General features: G+C 40.1%; 1 protein-coding gene across 1 annotated transcript; it reads right to left on the bottom strand.

The window, feature by feature from the left end:
- Window positions 1-1,432: 1,432 nt before the first annotated feature.
- vsig10l2 (V-set and immunoglobulin domain containing 10 like 2) lies at window positions 1,433-14,603 on the bottom strand. Its single transcript, XM_036143107.1, has 16 exons — window positions 14,511-14,603; window positions 14,171-14,429; window positions 13,243-13,518; window positions 11,550-11,825; window positions 9,469-9,753; window positions 9,125-9,382; window positions 7,762-8,040; window positions 6,905-7,180; window positions 5,422-5,709; window positions 5,056-5,313; window positions 4,681-4,971; window positions 4,227-4,583; window positions 3,675-3,797; window positions 3,227-3,251; window positions 2,644-2,744; window positions 1,433-2,517 (listed from the first exon to the last, which is right to left on the bottom strand). The coding sequence occupies exons 2-16, from the start codon at window positions 14,349-14,351 to the stop codon at window positions 2,435-2,437; spliced, it is 3,357 nt and encodes a 1,118-aa protein (XP_035999000.1). The 5' UTR covers window positions 14,352-14,429; window positions 14,511-14,603; the 3' UTR covers window positions 1,433-2,434.
- Between the last annotated feature and the right edge of the window lie 9,377 nt (window positions 14,604-23,980).

Genomic DNA, 23,980 nt, shown 5'->3' with positions numbered 1-23,980 from the left:
AATGGATCCTTTGTGAGTTTGAACCCGGTTCACTGTTGAGTGGGATGGGAATCTTCTAACCCACAACAAACCCATCTTTAAAAAAAAATTTTTTTTTAAAAAGCTACCCATTTCTCACCAATGTTTTGCCATTTTGCCCGTTCTTAGCTCCTTTTTGTACCTGGAAACAAACCATCCTGTACCCTTTACTTAAACCATGGTGTAACAGTGTATTTGTCTTTTCGGGAATTATATTGATTAATTGTTGGTCATAAGAATACTCAAAATTTCAATTTAGTCCAAAAACATATTGACTGAAAACTTTATATTACACCCAAAAAAAATTTCATGATACAGTTTTGGCCTGCCTGTGTCCCCATGAACTTTCCAGATCTTTCCACCTCTCATGCAGCCCTGCTCTCACTCCACCTTCTCATTAGTTCCACCTGCTGTTCCTAATTAAGCCTGGATTCAGTGCACCTGCCAACACCACTACTTAAACCTCCCTCAGTCTGCTCTTCCCCACTGGATTGTCATCATCCTTCACCCAAGCATCGTCTGTCAGTCAGAGATTTTCCCACGTCTGCCTGTCAGAGTTCCTTTCGTCGACGCCTGCCTGCAAGTCATCCCTCTGCTGTGCTGCTGGTTCTCCTGCTACCTCAGCGCCAAGTAATCTCTCTGGCCCCCTTGGATCCCGCTCCAAGCACCGCTCAGGTCCCGTCCCGAAACTCACCTGCATCCTTGGGTTCCACCCGAAGGCTCTCTCCAGCCCGTGCCATCTACTTCCTTCTGCTCCTGCTCAGTCAAGACTCTGGTTTTCTCTCTCTCCACAACTCATCCTGGCTTCAATAAAACTCTTAAACTAAAGCTGTGTGCGGCTTAATTTGGGTTCAAACTCCACATATCCTGACAAATCCTTGTGAATGCCCTTGGACTTTTTTACAATTTTAACTCAGTTTTCATAGAGAACCAATCACACCAGACAATGTCATCTAGTTTAATACCTGTTGGCAAACAATTTTTGAGTGTTTATTACCAGCAACCTCTGAATTGAAGCATCAACCACAATGGAAACACTATATCCGATTAAAGAAAGTAGTAATAGTAATATCATCTTTATTGTCATTGAAACATACATTGCAATGAAATTTGCTTTCTGCATTTAACCCATCACCCTTGGGGAGCAGTGGGCTGCCATGTGCAGCGCCCGGGGAGCAATCTGGGGTTAAGGGTCTTGCTCAGGGACCCAGAGTGCAGGCACTGTGATTGAACCGGGTACTTGCATCCTTCTCTGAGTGCAAGCACGCTGCTCTAACCACACGGCCACGACCCCCCAAGACAGGAGAGCTTGTAAAGAGCAGGAAACAGGTATGTGGAATGAACTTGATTGCAGGACAGGAGAGAGGTGTCGTGTATGATACACTGGTTCAAAATAAAAGAATGTTCAAGCAGATTACTGGAAAGAACACACGGCAACTTTATTTTTCATCCAACAGCCCTGCCCTTCTTCTTTACACAGCGGCCCCTATAGGTGAACTGTTATATTTCCTCTATTTACATACTTAACAACCTCAACATTCTCCACCACATAGGAGCATCATCAGACCCAAAGGTATCTACCAACCCCAAACTTAATGGTTCACTTATTTCTATGTCTGGAACACCACAAGAGGCAAGCTCGCAGGTGTGGTGCCTGAAACTTAATTAACACATAGCATGGTGTCATGTTGAATGGATAAATTTAATGAAGTCAACACTTACAGGACACAGAGGGGTTGCACTAAAAGAATTTTACCAACCGCCATCAAATCTCAAGAAGAAGGACAAAGAGGGAACTCGGGTACAGCGAGGGGGTGGCAAGATAAAGACAGCATACAGGCACAGCTTTAATCTGTAAAAAACATTAGTTTGAAGATGGAGGAGGTTCTTCCTTATTACATTGTGATTCTACAGATGCAATAGAGAAAATTGTGTTTCTAGTGATGCAATGAAAAAAAAAACATCTAATGTAAAATACCAAGAGTGCATTCTGTAGAGCTAAGAGTCAGTAGAGTGCCTGGATAGCATGGACAACATTACACTTTCTGGAGATATGTTTGTATCTGTATCTGTATATGTTTGTAAAGATAGCAAACACTTTTGTATTTAAAAAAAAACACACCTTATTTCAGCATGTAATTTATTGCTTAAAATTATTGTGACATTCAGACATATAGCTTTGTTTTTTCTGGCTTTGTTCTTTAGCTGTGGAAAAGTTAGCTCAAAAATCAATCTTCATCACTACCTAAACAGATTATAAATTTAAATTGCTCACACATTAATAAAAGCCCTTGGTGTCATTAAAAAAAAACGTTGTACAGGCTATAAAAATAAATATGGGTTTTAGTTATAGCCAAACGATTTGGGTTCATAAGATAATCCTCCAGCCTTAAAGAAGATGGCGGTAAGGGGCTCGTTACGTCTGCAGTGGGAGATCCTGGCCGATGTGTGACGGGGATGAAGCGGTGGGAAGAGATGACACTTTTGGTTCTGCCATACCTGAAAAACCGTGCCCCAGCATCAGGTAGGTCAGCAGGTAAAATTTAGCTAGTCGCTACGTTGTGATCACATTTAGAATCTGTGCTTGGACTGAACATAAATGTGTTTGGTGTGAGTTTATCTTGCCTGGACTCGGTGATCCAGTAGTGTTCTGTAGTCCACCGTCTGAACCTGCAACCGCCTCATCCTCTGGGAAATTAATGTTTTCCCTGGACTGACTGTGTTGCCTGGAATAGCAAGCAAAAACAAATAAAGTGCATTTATAGATAAATAGGTGTTTGCAAAGGTACACAGAAAACTAATTTCTTATTTACTCCTGAATAATACAAAGACTGTATGTAATTGTTAGGGCCAAACTAAATCGGCAAATCACATTATTTATAATCACTGAACACTGAATATAAATCCTTTTAAACAAAGCATGTGCCAGAAAGCTAGAGTATATTTAAAAATGCTTATCTACACACTGCATTTCCACAAATCCTTTGTAAAAATGCAGATGAGCTAATGAAAACCAGCAAACCAGGAGTGAGCTGCTCATTAATCTGTTGTGGTTGGGTTTAAAGCTGGTTGAACAGTATCTAACTTTTTCTGTCTACAACATGAAGAAGTTTTGGGAGTTTTGACGGTCTAACATTCTCATAGTTAGGTGTATGGAAAAATAAATTGCTGATTTGTCTTTAGATACAGTAAATGCTGAAATACTCACCGGCCAAACAGCATTGCACGTAGTCCTGAGGGCAGAAAACACAGACCATTAATATAGCACCACCTAGTTCAGTATCCGTTTTAAAGCGACAGTTCAGGATTTTTCAAATTAGGCTCCATTAAAAGGTTACAAAGTGGATGTGTTCTTCAGTAGCTAAGTACCTTGACATCTTTTAATATAAACTGAGTTTAGTCGATCCTGAAAGCTAAAGCTATGTGCTAATATCCAAGATGGTAAAAGACCAAAGTGGGCTTCTACTGTCTTAAAAAACAGTTTTTAGGTCTGAAGTTGTTTATAGATGACGGTATAGGGCCACTTTGGCCATGAGCTTTAGCCTCTGGGACCAGCTAATCTGGATTTATACTAAATGAAGATGTAAACAGTTACTGACGACAACATATTCCCAGGTTATGACCTTCTCAAAGAGCCTTTAATGTGTGGGACTCACGAGGACTGCTTTTGTGGTTCCGTATGATGTACACAAGCAGCAGCACAGTAGGAATGGCTGCAAAGAGCATCCCACCGACAGCGGCTCCAACCACAGCCGGGTACACGTTGTCACGCAGTTCCACTGCAAAAACATCACAGTTGAACACAGATTAAATATAAAGTCTAACTCTGCAAGGAAAACAAAATCCACAGCTATAAAACTCACCAAGTGTATTAAATTGTAAAAACAAAAATAAAAATAAATCAAGAACGGGTTTTGTCTCATACAATAAAAAACCAAACCATTATCCCATTGTGGTCAGTAACTCTCTTAACTTTTATGCATTTTTGTTCACAATTGATATTGCATCCTTGATTCTTCCTAAAATGGGTCCCTCTTTATCATTCCAGCACATAAAAAATGCTGCTTTTATTGAAAGATAGAAACAAGCAAACAAACTTGAGGGGGACGCAAGTGTAAGCCATATGGGGGTGAAGTGTATGTCATTGTTTCTTTGATAGCAAAAATGCCACAAAATTATCACTAAACTTTCCGTTTCCTCTCTGTTACCTGGAGTCTTGGCGACTGAGGGGTGTCCGATGGTGCGGTGGTTGATGGATATTACGCGGAACTGGTAGGTAGCAGTTGGGATCAGCCCTCGAACTGTGTAACTCCTGATGCTTGGATCCTGGATGACCATACGGGACCAGTCTTGGGGACCGGCCCTCTCCTCCATCTGCACCTGTGGTTCATTGCTGCTTCCTCTCCTATTAGGTCGCTCGGACACCCACCGCTGCTCCAGGTGGAAACCAGTCCAACCTCCGTTCTCCTCCACATCCTCTACCTGCCACTCCAGCTCCACCTCGTTACGATGGCGGCTGTTGTACATCGCTCTGATCAGGGTTGCATTGGGCGGCGCTGGGTGTTCTGATACAAGGGCAAAGCAAACAGAAATATGCACTTCACTGGTCTGACAGCTGTCGGAGTTACTCTTCCAGGCTATCCAAAGAGCAGCTGTTCTTACTCTTGACCACCAGAGTGACGTTGACTTCAGCGCCTCCCACCGCGTTGGAAGTGGAGCATCTGTACTCGCCGCTGTCCTGCGTCTCTTCGGCGTCTCTCACGGTCAGGTTGGCCCAGGCGGACGTTCGCAGCAGCATGTACTTTGAGGTTTCTCGGACGTCCACGCCCTGATTGTTGAACCAGGTGATGTCGTTGGCTGGAAGGTAATTGGCTCTCAGATTGCAGGTGAGCTGCACGTCACTCCCTTCGTACACAGACACGACTCTGCGCTGCGTCAACAGGACGGGGGCCTCTATACATAAAACGCATAAGGTATTAAGAAAAAAAACTCCCGTCTGTTTATTTATTGTTTTGTACAGTGAGGACGAGGACTGACCGAGTGTGAGCGTGCAGCTCTTTGCTTCCATCAGAAGCGGGTGCTTAGCGTAGCAGGTGTAGGGTTTCCCGCTTCGGGCGGCCCCATAACGGAGGACCAGGATGTTGGAGTTTTCTTGTCCTCCTTTGCTTTGGCCCCCTGGTCCCTCCCACCACACCAAGGCCTTTGGGGCCCCTCCATCCCAGGAGCAGGACAGCATGAGATATTGCTGATTGTTTGTGACGTAGGCGAAGCACAGCGGTTCTGCAGGGGGGATATCTGTATGGAGAAATAAAACGCAAGAACTTAGAAAATCTAAACATACAACATTAATGTCTCCTTTACTTCTGTTCGGTGTTGCTTATTCATCTTAATATTTGTGCTTACATGTGCGTGTGCTGCATTCTGCCAGCTGTTTTCTCGCAGGATGTTCTCCGACGCATGTGAACAAGCTGTTGTTTGGAATCAGGCCTTCAGAGGGCAACAAGAGGGGAGCACTGCTTTGTACGCTCCACTGCTGTCCTGTTTCCTCTTGTTCTTGACCCGCTTTTATTGCTTCCCCAGTCCAGCGGAGGGACGGAGAAGGGAATCCACCCGACCAGGAGCAGAGAAGCCTTAGAGAAGTGTGATTCTGAGCTGGTTCCAGAGAGCAGGAGGGGAGCCCGGGTGGAGGGTCTGGAGGGTCCGGGTGGGGAATATAGAATAGATCAATGAACTCTTGTTTGAAGTCATTAGGGTAAAACAAACCCAACAAAAAAAAAGCAAATTTATTCTTTAGGGTGGCTGTCAAAGCAGTTTATTTCAATTCAGATGTCACACCCTTGTGTTTCTTAAAAGAAAACAATTAAACTACATAAAACTAGCTAAATAACACAAATAAATACAGGTTCCCACTGTACACATCAATATCTGACGTATAATTGTTTTAGTTCAGTTGAGTTACATGTGTTAGTTTAGTGAGATGTATAGCTACATTTTGTAGCTTTTATTTATTTTGCACCAATCATACAAGATTAATATAAAGAACGTGTTTTTTGAATGATCAAGAAGTAATTTTGTTTTAAATACCGGAAATGTAACATAGCAAATAAATTACACGATAAGCATAAAGAACAGGGAGGAAAAACCAGGATAAGGATCTTGGTACTAACTGGTCACTGGTCAGGACACATGCATTTTCCACCATCATTTTGAAATAACACAATTATGTCAAGTACTGTACTGAACTGGTTCCCACATGGCCTGTTAGAGCAATTATAAATGTGAATGTATGCAGATCAAATGAGGTTCCTCAAGGCTGTATTTCCAGACCACTATTATTAAATTCCAATATGGTCCCCCTTATGCAGTCTAATGAGTTTTACTACGTCTCTTGCCATATGTAAGTTAATGACACACAACTTATATTTCTGTGTCAACACATGACCGCAGTCCCATACAGAAAATATAATTACAGGCAGTTAGGAATATCCTTAAGTGCAATGTAGATAGAAGAGAAGATGTTTTTACTCCCAAACATGCTAAGTTCAGAGATCAGTGTTAAAGTAGACTGAACGAGGTTAATATTGGTGTTGGTACTGTCTCCGACCTGAGTTTTCGCATGCACTGAATGTCTATTGCTAAATTATACTTAAGAACATTGCATGAACAAATGGTTTCCTTTGACTCCACCTATCCAATGAAGCACACAAAGGAAAACATGAACCAGCTACTCTAAACAGGAGGTTTTAAACTGAAAATGCAATTGTAAAAGACTTTGAGTTAATTGAGATTAAATAAAAGTGACAAAGTCTTACTTTGTCTTGCTCCCAATATATAAAAAGTAACTAATTTAAATATCGATATGAAATATGTCAGACATCACACTCACAGAAGACAATGAGGTTGACTGTTTTTTTGGAGCGGGTATTCAGGCGGGTGTTCTGCGCCAAGCAGGTGTAGTCACCAGTGTGTGCACGAAAGACCTTGGCAATAGTGTACTGCGGCCCAGTGTACACCTGGGAGTTGTTGTAGTACCAAATGTACTGACTGGCTGGATTGGACGGGGCTTGACATGACAACAACACAGACTCAGTTTCCAGAGCGGAGAACCCTCGATCGGTTATGCTGTGTGGAGTTACGTCTATCTCAGGAACATCTGGACCAACTGGAGGGGGAAAAAGACCACAAACACAGCCAAGGGCTGAATGATATCTACTAAACATAGTATATGAGTTTCTAAGAAAGCATCCTGCAATATGGCACAGACTATATCTAGAAGTTAGCTTTATGGAGCTTACCAGGCACTTTCCTGGATCGTTAGTCGAACTTTACATTTCCAGAACATGTTGTGGAACTAATCACGTTCTTTGAGGAACCCGTCTGTACTATGTAGGAAATGTTTCCATCATATAGGTACTTTCCTAGAGGTAAGAGGTAACTTTCCTAAAACCTTCGTGGGATTTACTGGTTACTTCCAAGGTTAGCGCAAAGTTTCAGGAAAGTATCTGGTAAGTACTAAACGTCTTAAAATGTATCACCTAAGAAATACTGGAGAACAAAGCGTACAAATTGAATCCCGAGCAATAAAGGATTTTTTTTTTTTGTGCTGAGAGAGAAGGGGGGTTCATGCGGTTTCTAAATAGTTCATGGAAACATTTCTCTTACAGCAAGAAAAGATAACACGTTTGAAAAGATGAGAAACTCCTACAAATGAGCATAATTTACCCAGATGTAAATAGAACTTACAGATGATATCCAGAAACACCCAGTCAGAGCTCTCAGTATTGATGAAGTTGCTGCCTACACAGCGGTACCGGCCACTGTAGCTCCGGTTAACGTTGGTCAGGGTGATGATGCTGCTGTTGCTGCCCTGGGCAAAAATTGTGATGTTGCCTCTTTGAATCTCCTGCTGCCACACGTACCGGATAGGTCCAGTCCCATTTTCTACGTTACATCGCATCTCTACTGTAGATCCTTCCACTGGGGATGGGTCTCTTATCAGAAGGGATGGTTTACTCACAGGCACTGTAAAAAAAAAAAAAATAACTACAATGAATCAGTCAGAAATGATGTATAAAGCTCTTTTACTGTCAGATGTAACACAAAATGCTTTTTAGAGGGTAATACAAAAGAACAAGGCTGAAAGCAGCAATTAACAGTCACAACAACAAAAAATGCTGAGCTAAGTAAATGTGTAAAGAATTATGAAACAAATAGATCAACATGTCGAACAAAGGAAACAAGATTGTCTGTAACAATGTAAAAACGTTAAAGTCCGAAAATAAAATATAATTTAACCATGAGACAACTAAAGAAAGATAAAACATAAAATGGCATTTAGAAAAATAACCTGAATGTTATTAAGACCTGTACTTTTGCCTTGCAAATGTCAACTGTGTGACAAATGCTGTGATGTGACGTGTTCTTACGGAGAGGATAGAGAAGAAAGACAATAATTGTGAATGTATGTCATACATTAAAACTACTGATGTTCCTCTGACAGTACACGTTCTAACATGTATGAATGTGAACAAAACAGAAAAAGCTTACATTATATATGTGCATACTGTGTGGTTGCACTTATTACGGGAAACATCTCACACTACAGAGGAAAACGGTGCTTTTGTACATTGTCATGGGTGAGGTTTTTGTTAAGAGTATATCTGCTACGTTTACTTTTAAGCTGGCTGCAACTCCAAATTTCTTTCAGAATTCTTTTTACTTATAAACTTAAGAATGTTGGGTTGTTAATTTTTTTTATTGCGTTATCAACTGTGAGATCGGAACCCATGCACCTTTGCACTTTCGAGTCTTGTTTGGTCTTGTAAAAATGGTAGAAATAGTTTGCTCCTTCTAATTAAGTTGTGTTGGTAAAATTATTTTCACCGTAAAACTTACGAAGAAGGTGAATAATTTTTTACAAAAGGTCAAACTTCTAGTTGGACAAGAAAATACAGACAAAGTGTTGTGTTGTTTTGTTATTGCATTTAAAGGCTCTGGCACTGTTGTGCTTTATACCTGTGACAGTTCTCATGTCTTTCCAGCTCAGACCATGCATGAAAATAGGCTACATCTGCAACTGTTGCTATTCGTGAACATGAGCACTGACCCAGCGTAAGCCCGCAGGTTTTGGTCTGGACCAGAAGTGGATGTTTGGCATAGCACATGTAGGGCTTCCCATACTGAAAGGTGCTGTGACGAACAATCAGGACATTAGCGCTCTCTTCTCCGTCTTTGCCCTGACCACCTGGGCCCTTCCACCACAGCAAGGCTTTTGGGACCCCTCCTTCCCAGGAGCAGGACAGGATCAGAAACTGTTTGTCGTTCGTCACATTGGAGAAACACACGGGCTCTGCTGACGGTGTCTCTAATGTAGGAGGAATAAAATGGGATAGCTTACACACATAAGCTACTTTATGTCATATATCATTTTCAGCAACTTTCTGGACTCACTGGTGCGTGTGCTGCACTCTGTCTGTTGCTTCAGAGCAGGGTGGGAGCCATGACACGTAAACAAGCTGCTGTTAGGAGTCAAACCTCCAGAGGGCAGCAGGATATTTGAGCTGGATGGACTTGTTTGTGGTTCTTTGTTGAGCTGTTGTTGTCCTGCAGGGATCAGGTCTCCTGTCCAGTGGAGGGACGGGGAGGGGAATCCACCGGGCCAGGAGCAGAGCAGCCTCAGCGAGGTGTGATTCAGGGCCGGCTCCACAGAGCAGACGGGGGAGCCGTCAGGTGGATCTGCAGGGATTAAATATGTTATTAGGGAAGGGTAGTGTTCTAATAATTTGTGCATATTCACTACCTAAGGTTGCATTACATTACATTAAAATGTTACATGTTACCATTTCTAATCATTTCTAGCTGTAGGTTGTCAGAACAGCAACTAGTAAAGTAACATGATCTGCTTCCTGGATGGATGGGACAAAGAGTAAACGGCACCCAGAGGTTTATGTCCATGTGGAAATTAAATTACAAAATGACTTTTTTTGAAAAATCTTTTTAATCAAATTTAAGTAAAAGAATCGTTCAAATTTAATTTTAGAATAATACTTCATCATCTCTTTTTTCACATTGATGATGATGATGATGAAAGGAATTTATTTCAGACAATTAACAAATTTAACACATTTAACAAATAATAAATAAATCAATTTCAGAAATTAAATAATTATAATAAAAAGAATATCAATTTCAGAAATACTTGAAACAACCAAGTATCACATAAAAAACTATTTGGTAAACATTAAATTAAATTTTCTGTTCCAATTCAATTAAATCATTCAAACATAAATAGAAATGAGATGAACAAAATGTTCCTCTAAATAAAATATATCTGGTATATTTACCCTGATATCTGACATTGATTAATGATTAAAGTAAGTTGTCTGAAAAGAGACATTAGTCCGTGAAATGAGAAAAATACTAATTTTTGGTCTTGATTTGTTGATGTAAGTGAAAACACTATAAGTTTAGGGGTTTTGGGGTAATTTTTTTATTAAGCTGGTAAAAGCAGTAAATATCTGCTGCAGAAAAGTGTGTTAATGTCTCCACTGAGTGTAAAGGCTAAAGCTAACAGCTAGTCTGAGACGGGCAAAGACCAAAAGCATTTTTTTTCTCCATTTTAAACCAACTCTAATATCAAAAACATCCAATCTATGCTTCTATTGGGCAGCTTTCCGACAGGAAATGGATATAGAAGAAGGTGCACCACCAATAATCCTCCTGGGTGAAACATGTACAGCATCAGAGCAAATATCTGATACGAAAATAAAAGCAATGTAAAGAGCAAAAATAATACAGTAGCCTAAGCAGTTTGCCATGTTAGTGAATTTTCACACTTTGGTGGCACAGCGCCTTCTACTTTAATTTCCGGTGTGAATAATTAGCAGAGCCCCGTGCAAACAAGATTTTTATTTAAGGGTTCATTCAATAGCATTTGAGTGATTCACCCTAAATTTTTTTCAGACTGGTTGTTGTTCACTAGAACAGCTTTGAGTCCTGCTAGGCCAGCTGTATGCTTCAGCCGTTCTTTAACTAATCTGGATTTCTACTAAAAGAAAGACCTGAACTACCCTTTAATGTTTTAGCGTTTGTCTTCCTCTCTTGAGATTTTTGTTCTGTTATTTGATCAAAGTAATTTTATAGGAACTACAAGAATCTGTGTGAAAGGGTTAGACAAATCTGAAAAGAGATGCACATTTTGGAGCTTTTCATTATTATTTAAATCATCTATGTGATGCTGGAAAGACGCCCCTATACCTCCTTTGAGTCTGCTTTGAAGACTGCCAGAGTTTTACGATTGAAACTAGAAATAAGAGGGTTTTAGATGAAAAGAGAGCCTAGCCGGATTAAACCAGCAGAAAACTTTGGACTTGATCAAGCTAAAATCAAAGAGGGTTCTTTTGAAATTATAAAAAATGTGATTTCTGTCAGATTTCTATATACTTTACACACGCTAGACACAGATTTGGTTTAAGCCCAGGAGCTTACAGGGAGGCATCACAGATACAGCTGATTTGAAAAGTCTCACTCACAGTGAACAGTCATGGTGATGGTTTTCCTGGACCGCGTGTTCAGGTAGGAGTTTTGTCCCACACAGGTGTAGTCACCAGCGTGTGCACGCAGGATCTTGGTGATGGTGAGCTGGGGCCCAGTGTACACTTCAGAGTCATTGTGGAACCAGACGTATTGGCTGGCTGGATTGGACTGGGCCAGGCACATCAGTGAAACCGTCTCGTTCTCCAGTGCTGCGTATCCCCGCTGCACGACGCTGGAGGGAGCCACGTCAATCCGAGGAGCATCTGGACCGACTGAGCAGAGATAATATAACCAATGTTAGGAACAGCTCCGTTAGTAATATAACAACAGAGTAGGGCAGCTGTGTTGTCGGAAACCATTCACTGATTAACCAAGATGACTAATTCATTTTCTTCCACTTTATTTGGTTTTGACCAATTCTTTGTTTTTTGTAAAAAAAAAAAAAAAAAAAAATGTTATTGCAAAAAATGGCAGCTTCATCGAAGTTTAGTCTTCTTGTAAAAAATTATAAAGTGCCTTGGAGAAGTAAAATTGTTCTTTGACCTTTTATCATTTTTGCCATGCCACAAATATAAACTTTAATGTATTTTTTATTCTGATTTTAGATTATAGACACAAAGCAGAGCCTAATTGTTAAGTGGAAAAATCATACAAGGGGTTTGTGATTTTTTGCAAATACAAAACTTAAAAAGATGCATTTGTATGCAGCTGGCCTGAGTCAGTACCTTGGAGAACCACCGTTTGGTGCAATTACACATGCGACAGCAATGTTTGCACAACTGTCTCTGCAAAATACTGTCGCTCTTCTGTGCATTGACAACAGGATTCTAACACAAAAAAATATTGTTTAATCCCAACAGTTGCATTGTAGCTCTGGATATCTGTTTAGTTGTTTTGTCCTTCTGGAAGGTAAACCGTTGCTCCTATCTCCAGTTTTTTTTTTTTTTTTTGCAGCCTCAAACAGGTTATCTTCCATGTTTGCCCTTTTTTTACGTCCAGCCACATTGACCAGATATCCTGTCCCTGCTGAAGAAAAAGCATCTAATTCTGAAAAGCTTTCACAAACTGCTGCTTTTATACCGAGATCAAATCCTACAAAGAATGCCTCTATTTAAAAAATGAATTTCTAAAGGCGGTTAGGTGTGCTTTCCTTTATTCAAGCGTGTCACTGATAAAAATCTGAGCTGTGTGTCAAGCATTTGATTTCAGCTCTTTTCACTCTAAGACCTTTGACAGCCTTTCATCATCTTCCTTTTATTTACCAGTATTGCATTACTTTGGTAAAATGTTAAAATAAATTCCAATTAGATACTTTGAAGTTTGGTTGTCATGAGTTCGGAAATTGTTTAATTTGGTAGGGCTATTTTTGCAGGTAACAGTAAAGTACATTTGATTTGTGGAATCCAAAGCAAAGAAGGCAAACTACAATTACAAACAGATCGGAGAAGAAAATGTTTCGGTTGTAGAGTTGAATCTATTGGACGACGTATAAAACAGAGAATCCATTCAACAGCTTTTATCTGTCATTATGTAATTATATTTGATCTGAGCAAATGGAATGTTAAAGTTTAAGGGGAACAATCTTGGTGAATATATAAGTGAAGGCATAGGCTAAAGTATGGGTTGAATTTTCAAACCAAAACCAAACATGGAAGGATAGAAATTGCCTGGGGATGGTTTGCTGCTTACATGTGACGTTGAGCCATAATTGCTCTGAGCTCTCGCTGTTGACGGCGTTGCCTGCAACGCAGCGGTACCAGCCAGTCTGGTTACGGACGACGTTTGTCACGTTAATGAAGCCGCTGCTACCCTCTCCGAACGTCACGAAGCTGCCATTATGAGGTTGATGCTGCCACACGTAATGAATCGGCTCAGTCCCCTTCTCTACGTTGCAGTGCATCCGGATTGTAGATCCCTCCTTTGGGGATGCATCACTCATCAGGAGGTTCGGCTTACTGACGGAAACTACGCAGAGGAGAAAATAGCAGATGTAGCGAGAGAGAGGAGACAAATAGTGTTATGACTAAGCACCAAATGACTTATCAGAAGATTGTAATTGTTTTCTCAAGCTGTTAAACTTGTGAACACATTGGAGGTGAATATTAAGGCTGCCCTACAGCAACGTCAGCTGGGAGAAAATATCAGTCACCTCACGATCCATAAGATCATCGGTAAGGGAGTTGAATTAGGACCCACATTAACGAAGACCATGTGGTACTGAAGAAATGTCATGGGTTATTTTATGACACCTTTTAACTATTAAAAGCCATTAGTTAAGAATCAGACTGGGATGAAATAGAAACTAATTCCTGCTCTTGGATAATCAACAACAACAAACAAATCCTGATCCGAGCATCTGTAGTTCATACAAAAGCCATTATTTTTTATTGTTGTTTAAACACTATTAGCATTTCGTTTGTGAATAATATGCTTTTCAGGAAAAAAAATATCAGCCTGTATATGCAACTGCATTAGTTTAAAAAATAGTTTCTACAAAGATGGTTGTCGCGTCGTTGCTGCTATGTAGGTTTCTGTGCACATAAAAAAAAAAAAACGTGCATTTATTTGCATATCATGTCCACTCCCATTGTTCTGTACAGGGATGATGAGCACTAACCCAGTGTGATCCTGCAGGTCTTTGCTGCAGCCAGAAGTGGGTGTTTGGCGTAGCAGGTGTAGGGTTTCCCGCTGAGGGCGGCCCCGTAGCGGAGGACCAGGGTGTTGGAGTTTTCTTGTCCCCCCCTTGCTTTGGTCCTCCGGCCCTTCCCACCACACCAGGGCTTTGGGTACCCCCCCATCCCAGGAGCAGGACAGCCTCAGATACTGCCTGTCGCTGGTCACGTTGGTGAAACACACTGGCTCCACAGGAGGGATATCTGGCATGGGAGAAAGAAAAAGTGAAGAGTGCAAGCTTTCTCTCCGGTTTGTCCCGACAGTCCTAATGTTGGTGTTCTCACGTGTTTGTGTGCTGCACTCTGCAGGACGCCGCAGAGCAGGATGGGAGCCGACGCATGTGAACGAGCTGCTGTTAAGATTCAGACTCTCAGACGAAACCGTCATAGTTAGTAGAGGTGTTTGTTGCCCCGTATCAGCCTGTTTCTGTCCCGCCTGTGTAGAGTCTCCGGTCCAGTGGAGGGACGGGGAGGGAAATCCTCCAAGCCAGGAGCAGAGGAGCATGAGAGCGGTGTGATTCAGAGCAGGCTCCACGGAGCACAAGGGGGAGCCATCAGGGGGGTCTGCAGGGAAATAAACGAGACTGACAACAGAGCATAACACGAGAAAATGATGGTTAAATAAAAGGTCTGGTCAGAGGTGAGCACTCACAGTAGACAGTCAGGCTGAGGGTTTTACTGGACTGGGTGTGGAGGAGGGAGTTCTGGGCCAAGCAGGTGTAGTTGCCAGTGTGGGCTCGGAGGATTTTGTCAAGAGTGAATAGTGGGCTGGAGTCAATTTGGGAGTTGTTGTAAAGCCAGATGTACTGACTGGCTGGGTTGGACTGGGCCTGACAGTACATGGAAACCGTCTCATTCTCCAGAGCGGAGTATCCATGCTTTGTTATATGGTATGGAGTCACATCTATCTGAGGTTCATCTGGACCATCTGAAAAAAAATAAAAATAAAAAAAACATGAACACAGAGGAAAACCGAAGATCAGAGATACACACTTACACCAGAGATGTTATTTTATTTTCCCAAGGACTTCTCCTGCCTCGTTTTTAAACTACATTTTTTTTTTTAGGAGTCAGTACGTCGATGAGGAATATTTCTTTATTTGCCAGATGTCTGTGAAAAGTTATGTTAACTTGATCAAAATCTTTAAAAATTTCTTGTAGGAAAAAAAAAAGTCTCAGAGGTCATAACAGACGAAACATTTAAGTAGAAAATGAAAACTGGAGGAAAAGTATTTAGAAAAAAACTGAGGACAGCAAAATCTGATGGAAAAAACATGCTTTATTCTGCCACATGCTTTTTTTTAGCTGTAGTTAAATGTTTGTTAACACGCTGTCTTACATATTTCTTTTTTTTCTATATGTTTATGGCTCTTGTGGCCTTTATTTAACCGTCACCAGACAGGAAATAGGCGAAGAGCGATAGAGGAGCGACATGCAGCAAAGGTATATGCGTTGGGACTTGAACCTGTGACACTTGCTCCAGGGACTGAGGCCTCTGTACATGGGTCACATTTTTTTTTGCCCCGGCGCCACCACCCTTTCTCTCATATTTCAACGACTTCTTGGATTAGTGAGGCAGTTTTCTAACCTTGTTATCAAAGTGAGCACAGGTATGTGCTGTTGTGCGTGCAGTCAGCCCGTTTTAGCAGGACGTAATGGCACCTTCGCTTCAGATTGCCTCCACTGAGGCAGTTCAGTGTGAGTTCAAACTCAGGTCAAACTCAAGCCACATAGCAGATAAGATATACAGTTGAAAAAAAACATGCCATGAAGTATTCAGTTCTATATTATTGTTGATTATTGAGATGCTGTGGGGTGACTTGACTCTGCTGAGGACTTTTGATTTCTTAGTTTTCAGCCAGCTGTGCTTACGGATGTTTTCCCGTATGCATTGGGTCATTTCTATATTAATGGTAGCAAGAGCCTATAGGTCCTCTGAAGACGTCATAGGGTTTTTGTCAGTTTCTTTTAGCTTCTGACATTGTGCTTTCAGCAAGGAATTGCTTTAAATATTTTAAAACACTCAATCTGTTGCTACAATATTATTTTTGAAGGTCCCAGGGAGCTCATTGGATCTGTTATTTTCATGTCAACGGTCAGGACCACACCAAGCTAAATATCTGAGGTTTAAACTGGACACATTTTCTTCAGATTGCTGAATAATATTTTTCTGATTATGTGCATTTGGTGTGATACTCCTTATATTAGTTATGCAATTTCAAATGCACATACATCCTGAGGCATCCTAAGCAGAAAAACGTCTAGATGATAATATATTCATTTGTCCAAAAGTGTAACAACAAAGGGTGTCCAGTTTTATTTAATTTTTTTGTAACCATACTCCTGGGGTTAGCATTACTCGTCAATATTAATTACCTTTTTTAATCATTATCTGTAGTTCTGATATCACCCGTAAAGTTTATTGAAACAGGTCAGATTATCATACATAACAAGTTTTGCTGATTTGTCCGCAAACTTGCAGTGGCAAAAAATTTATCAACTACAATGTAGTAATTTTTCTGCAGTTTCTTTTAGCATTAAGTAACTATTGCTATAAAATTAAAATTGTTCAGTTGAAGGGCTCAGCGTTCTGAAACCAATGCTTGTCCTTGTTCAGAAGAGGGGGTGGCTCAAGCTTTTAACAACAACAATATTTGCAATTTCCTATTTAGCATCAAATTTATGGGAGTTTGTAAAGGAATGACCAAATTATAAGCGTAACCGATATTTAGATAAACATGTAAGAATAATGGTGAAACATTAAGCAACTCCACATCAAGATGTGAGACAGAGTTGTTGGATGAATTGCAAGAAACAGCATGCTGTAACAGTGAAGTGAGAGAATTGGAAAGTAAAAGCCCTGGGTAGAGTATTACTGAGTCAGCAATGGTGTACTGATCACAGATAAAAAAAATAAATTAAAAAAAACAGGTGAAACACGTAAAAAAAAAAAAAAAAAGATACAAGCCAACTGAAAAATATTAATGTCAAAAAGTTACAAGACAAAATATAAAAGGTATATAAAATGTACAGAAATCCAAAAAACCCACACAGTCAATGTTTTTCTACAAATCCTCATTCAATGGCAGATACAGAGGATTCATTTAAAGTAAGAGGCACTAAGCCCCTCACTACACACACACACACACAAACAAACACACACACGCATGCAGTCATGCACGCGGACTCACCAAAGAAAATCCAAATTACTTACATGTGACATTTAACAGTAAGCGGTCAGAGGTCTCATTGTTGACAGCATTGCTGGCCTCACATTGGTACCAGCCCGTGTGGTTTCGGCTGATGCTGGTCACAGCGAAGATGCTGCCGTTGCTCAGTGAGAAGTTCGAGATGTTTTCATCGAGAGTTTGATGTTGCCACATGTATTGGATTGGTTCAGAGCCATTTTCCACACTGCAGTTCATCCATATAGGAGATCCTTCCAATGGAGATACTTCGCTCAACACGAGATATGGTTTGCTGATGGGAACTGTATTTGAAACAGAATCGCTGGTGTCAGTGATGTTTCAGGTGTGTAATATTATAGAAATTTAGCATTTTTACTTTCAAAAGCACAATTACTATGATATCTGACACCAGTAGTAATGTAAAAGACTCCTTAACCTGGCAGCCATGCAAAATCGCCACACACTGACGATTTGACTAAGAAGGACTTTATACCAGCATTCATAAGAGGAGTAATTTTAGACTGAATTTTCTTTTCATAAACAACTTGACATCACTAAATGATTAGCAGCAGCCAGATCTTTATCCCCTGCCTGGTGCTCATGGGTCAGTGCTTTGAGTTTAAGATGTTTCCTCTTGGTCAGTCATTGTCCATTTCCTGGAAAAGGAGCTAATTTAGTTTTTTTTGCCAATGCCAGCATTGACGATATTTTTGCACTACATGACGCTATAAGTCACATAATCTCGGTTTGCTTATAATAATTCATTAAACAGATTGTTTGAAATAATCAAAATTTTGTTCTAGAAATTTACATCATTCACATGATTAAATGATCAAACAGTACCACAGTGGTTTCCATCCAAATAGGGAATGTATTGGGATCCCACAATGCACGCGAAAATACAGATAAGATCATTTCTGCTGTCTTCTTCTGTCTGTTGTGAGTCATTTCTGAGTCCTTGGAACCATCCTTTCTCAGGAGCTGAGCTGGTCCTCACACATAGGCACTTTTCAAAAGAATGCCAGCTAAGACTGTACTTCAATTCAATATGTACAACCTTGTACAGGAGCTACTAATCATCGTCTACACTGCCATCATTCAGTCTGTCCTGTGTTCATCCATCACTGCGTGGTTTGACTCATCCACAAAGCAGGACAGGTTAAAACTGCAAGGAACAAACAGGTTTGCAGAGAAGATTACTGAGGCCGACCTTCCATCCAGGTCTAGGGTCAGGAAAAGGCTGCCTCTGCAGACCCTACACATCCTGCACACAAACTTTTCAGACTTTTACCCTGAGGTTGGCACCACAGAGCGTTATATGGAAAAATCAGCAGCAAACAAAGACGGTTTCTTGTCCCAGACTGTCTCTCTAATGAAATAGAATTGGGGCCACCTATAAATGTTAGCCAACAGAGTACTTAATCAAATGGCTCTTGGATGCTTTTGTCAACACTCTGTCTCTCCAGTTCAAGATTGTACGTTAGCAGTGGACACAACATGCTTAAGACAATCCAAACTCTTTTCATGTCTTACCAGAACAGAGGTGTTCCTGTCTACCTTCAATAAACTCTGGAAGACCCAGCTTCCAAGCACCTACCCTGTACTGCTCAGATTCCTACATCGGAGAAAGTAAACAACAGCTACATCACTGCATGGCACAGCACAGGAGGGCCAGCAGCTCAGGACAAGACTCAGCAGTCCACTTGCACCTCAAGAACAAAGGCCACTCTTGGACTACAATTATGTCCAGATTTTGAACAAAGATAATAGATGGTTTGAAAGAGGGGTGAATTGATCTTTGATTTGCATCTGACTAATGTGCCTAGGCTGCGATGGACTGGCGACCTGTCCAGGGTGTACCCCGCCTCTCGCCCTTTGACAGCTGGAGATAGGCACCAGCACCCCTCGCATAAGAAATCTGACTAAAATTGCATCAAAAGTTGATCTCCACTGTTGTACCTGGAACTTGCTCAAATAGCTCTCCAAGGTTTGGATTTACAAAATATATACCTTTTCCCATCTGGACTAATTCTGGTCTTCCTCTGTGAGTCTTTGTCTGTTTTCAGGGGTTATTCCAATATTCAATAACAGGGGTAATAGAAATCACTGACTCCTCAGCAACATCAAGACAGAAAAACAGCAGCTGACAATGTCATGAAGACATTACCCTTACCTGCAAGCTGAATTCTCACAGTATTTGTGCATTCACAAACACATGAGAATCCATCTTGTCCCATCTCAACTGTTCGGGCCAAAACCAAAAACTATTCGGGTCGATCACATTGCAGTATTATAGTTTGAGGTGGGACTTACATCTGTAACAAGAGCAAGAACTCAAATATAGCAGTGCTAGACGACACACGCATAGTTGCTGCTTTCACATATGTTCCGTCAGAATCAACAATTTCTTCTTTAAAAGAAGAACAGCAAGAAGTGCTTTGACCAACATAAACTTGTTGTGGTTACTCGTGGCGCCTGCTGCTTGCAACATTTTCATTGTATACCGTGATTGGCTAAAATCAGCCACTAGGTGTCGCTTCGCCCCAATCAGCTTGGAAAGTTTTGCTGAGTGTCTCTCATTCACCTGGACAGATTTGAAGGGAGCAGGCCCAGATTTATAATGTGCAGGTTGCCACTCTGTAACCTTGCATTAGCTTGCAAGGTTACATCAATATCACTAACTTTGAAGCATCCTTCTAAGTAGAGTCATATGTTAGAGGGAATCTTACCTTGGACAGTTAGATGTACATAGTAGTAGTAAACTATAGGCTCATCCTCAATGTCATAGAAAGCCTGGCAGGTGAACAAGCCATGAGCAGCCAGAGGCAGTTTCTCTATGCTTACAGATGCTGTGTTTGGTAGGATCGACAATGGCCCGACCATCTTAGCCAACTTCTGGATCCTTGGTCCTTTCCCCAAATCGTAAAGCACTGCTTTGATGGCATCAGTGCCCGGCTTAGTGAAGCTCCAAATGTATAAGTCAGGTAACGCTGTTCCACACTCCAAAACCACAGCTTTGTCCACCACCCCGTACACACTGATGTCACGATACACCACTTCCCCAGTGTGATTTATCTGAAGGGCTAAAGGAGAGAGATGAAACCATGTTATACTGGTAAAATGTGCGCGCTTGTGTTTATGTGTACAAAAGAAACAAAGCTGGTGGTTTCATGTGCCATGGTTGTTCAACTGCAGCCAGGGTTGATTACAAAGTATTTACCTCACGTTACTGCACAGAATAACTTCTGAAATAAATAAAAAATGTACAATTTTGCTAAGACTTTAAAATTGTTAAACACATTTAAGTAACTTAGATATTGTTTACTACACTGAGAGGTACTGTGTGTCATCGTGCCATCATTTGTAATCATGAGTAAATACGATAACTTATAGAGAACTGGTAGATAGATAGATAGATAGATAGATAGATAGATAGATAGATAGATAGATAGATAGATAGATAGATAGATAGATAGATAGATAGATAGATAGATAGATAGATAGATAGATAGATAGATAGATAGATAGATAGATAGATAGATAGATAGATAGATAGATAGATAGATAGATTTCAAACCTTACCACATGTTGTCAAAACAAATAAACTTGTTGAAAGAAATAAAAATTCTCTCTCTTGCACTTGGGTTACCATGGTATCATGAAGATCCTGAGTCCATCAAAACCTTTACCCCAAAAACTGGGGAACCCATTGAAAGCTGAAGTTTTTGGACACCAAAGTATCCCTTTCTAGCACATTATTTCCACTAGAGTTGTGTCTCCAAATGATCCAAATGATTCTCGATTATTATAGCTGAAGCCACAAGACAAAATTTAAATCCTGATTGAGCGTTATCCAGTTGTTGTTTTCCTTTTTTCTGTCCGTCTCTTCTCCTTTGCTTTCCTTCAGGCTTAGGATGACACAGGGATAGCAACCTCATCTATTATGCAGGTCATTTGCATGGGTGACCGGTTTAGACTTCCACGCACACATGCTCATGCATAAATGCACATACCTGCACATTACCTAACACAACCAAGATTGTTTGGGGCCAACATTAAAAGTTTGAGATTAATATTTTGCCATTTGAAATTGATTAAAAGTTGTCGCTGCACAGGTTGCAACTTATCAAGCCTTATTTGATAAAGACATACAAAGATGATTTTAACATCTGAGAAGGCATATTTTGTTTTTATATGAGTTTTTTCAAAAACTCGTGTCTAGTTTTTGTTGTCAAACTAAAATTTACGGTAAGTAAAGAGAGAACAAATTTATCATTTCCCATGGAGTATGTTGCAAGCTTAACTCTGGGGTGTTGGACAGGAGGCTCTGACTGATGAACCTTGAATCCAATGCTTGCTGGCGGTGGTCAGAGGTGGCGCCAATGTATTGCTTCTGTCAGTCCGCCCCAGGGCAGCTGTGGCTACAAACATAGTTCACCACCATCAGGGTGTGAATGTGTGCGTGAATGGGTTGTTGGACTTGATAAAGTGCTATACAAGTAGCCATTTACTAATAATTGCTGCTGTTATCACACCACAGAGTAGGGAAGGCTGAACAAAAGCCAATGTTGCATTTATGTATAATTTTTCTTCTTCACAGTTACTAGGGCTAGTTTATTACATAAAATTAAATAAAACAGGCATTTGTGATTTTAACGTTATGGGTGTGAAAATGTTGAAAGATTAGAAATAAATCATGGCATTTTTAACTTGTCCACACATTGGTGCTGTCCAAAATACATAAAAATACAAAGAAATAATCAATGCAGATATCAAGTGCAGACATTATTAAAGGCAGAATAAAATATGTAGTTATAACAGATGACTTAACAGAGAGATAAACGTAATTACTTCTAAGATTTTCTCAGCAGACTCCCGGTGTTGATTGAGCTTCTCTGTCATTAAGAACGTTACAAATGAAAATAGTCATTGACACACAATTAAAGTAATAATGTAAAAACAAAAAACATATTTCCATGACATTAGTCTTTTTGAGACTAAGGTTCAAAATTAAATGCTTCATTTTCTAATCACATAGGTCATGGCAGGACTGATTAGAGAGAGTAAAGTCCACAGATGGGATTCGGATTAAATTAGATTAAGAAATCAGGAATCTTGCTGGAATGCCCTGTAGTTTACTAACAGTGATGTGTGCTCATATTACCCCCAATATAGCAGAGGTTTCTATTAAAACAGTTTAAATCCTTCACATTTGCTTAAAGACAGCAGTAAATATTTTGTGTTTTAAAAAGAGCATTGTGCTATTCCTATATTATTCTGTTTATCCAGGAGAAACAGAAGGACAGATTGTAAAAAGAAAGCTGTAGAATGTAATATGAGATGTTTAGTGATGAGTGACTGGAGAACAGATATCAAATTCCTCTCTTGGTAAGACGATACCAAGCATATGCTAAGATTGAGAGTGTGGCGTTTTCTGGGTACACAATGAATTGAGTTCCTTGACAACTTGACAAAATAGGTAATAACAACCATCTAAATCATCTTGCCGTAATGTTCATTACAGCCCAAATTAAACTGATTATTTAATCAGACTGGTTTTCAGTCTGATGTAAAATCTTTGCTTTATTCCTTGGTGCAGTTATTTATTTTCCATCACAGATGAGGACACGTCATCAATAGACTATGAGAACATCACCACTTCTGCTAGTAAAATGAAGGTGTAAATCAATTATAATCAAATTTGTTTATACTTGCACACATAACATAGTTATAAATATATCTAATAAACAAAACAAATGACAAAGATAATGACAAAGAACAAATTACTTACTTAAAAAAACAGAAGGATGTCTAAGGTATTAAGTGACCATTCAGGAATATCATTTTTCAGACGATTATGCTCCAATGAATATCCAGGCTTCATGAGACTTTAATGAACCTTGTTCAAAAAGATTTACACTCTTCAATCTTATTTCTTATCTAAGTGACAAAAACAAAACAATGAATTTTAAAGCAATCATGCAAGGCAAAGCTGATCAGACTTGACCGGGCTGATGGCACATTCTATTGGCTGGATAAACACTTCACAAATCTCTGGCACTGAGGTCACTGATGTGACAATCTGAACCCCACTACTAGCTCCAATGAGCAGGACACCTTAACAAGAGATGAGGTGCAACCAGGTTATCAGGAATGATGGCAGAGGATGGGTAACCCACGATTTCTCAATAAAGGAGATATTTTTACACAAGACTTCAGAAAATCTTCAAAGGTTCTTAAACCACACAATATAACTTTAAAATACCTCAGGCAAAATAAATGAATAATTTTAACCGCATCAATTTTTAAGCATAAAACTAATAATCAATGCCTGAAACGGCCTACACGTTTTAAAAGATGAACATGATTATTATTAATCATCAGAGTGACAAAATAATCAGGAAAAGATTTAAGCCCTCGGCGAGAAAAAATGAGAACACAAACACACATTCTGCGTGCATAACAGAAACCCTTTGGTCTGCAGTTGTATTAATTAATTACTATTTATTAATGAAATAAAAAGTAAAGTTCACATATTTGAGGGTAATATTACACTACAATGACCTG

Source organism: Fundulus heteroclitus, chromosome 11 (genome assembly GCF_011125445.2).
Source record: "Fundulus heteroclitus isolate FHET01 chromosome 11, MU-UCD_Fhet_4.1, whole genome shotgun sequence".
NCBI classification, from domain to species: domain Eukaryota; kingdom Metazoa; phylum Chordata; class Actinopteri; order Cyprinodontiformes; family Fundulidae; genus Fundulus; species Fundulus heteroclitus.
Note: the sequence above shows the minus strand (reverse complement) of the source record. Positions and strands in the feature narration are given on the sequence as shown.

Excerpts from the sequence above, each read along its gene's own strand:
- vsig10l2 (XM_036143107.1), bottom strand. The coding sequence starts at position 14,351 with ATGGGGGGGTACCCAAAGCCCTGGTGTGGTGGGAAGGGCCGGAGGACC. Across the intron at positions 7,181-7,761 it reads GGTGTTTCTGGATATCATCT|TTGGTCCAGATGTTCCTGAG; the intron begins GTAAGTTCTATT and ends TTCCCCCTCCAG. Across the intron at positions 4,972-5,055 it reads GAGCTGCACGCTCACACTCG|AGGCCCCCGTCCTGTTGACG; the intron begins GTCAGTCCTCGT and ends TTTTATGTATAG.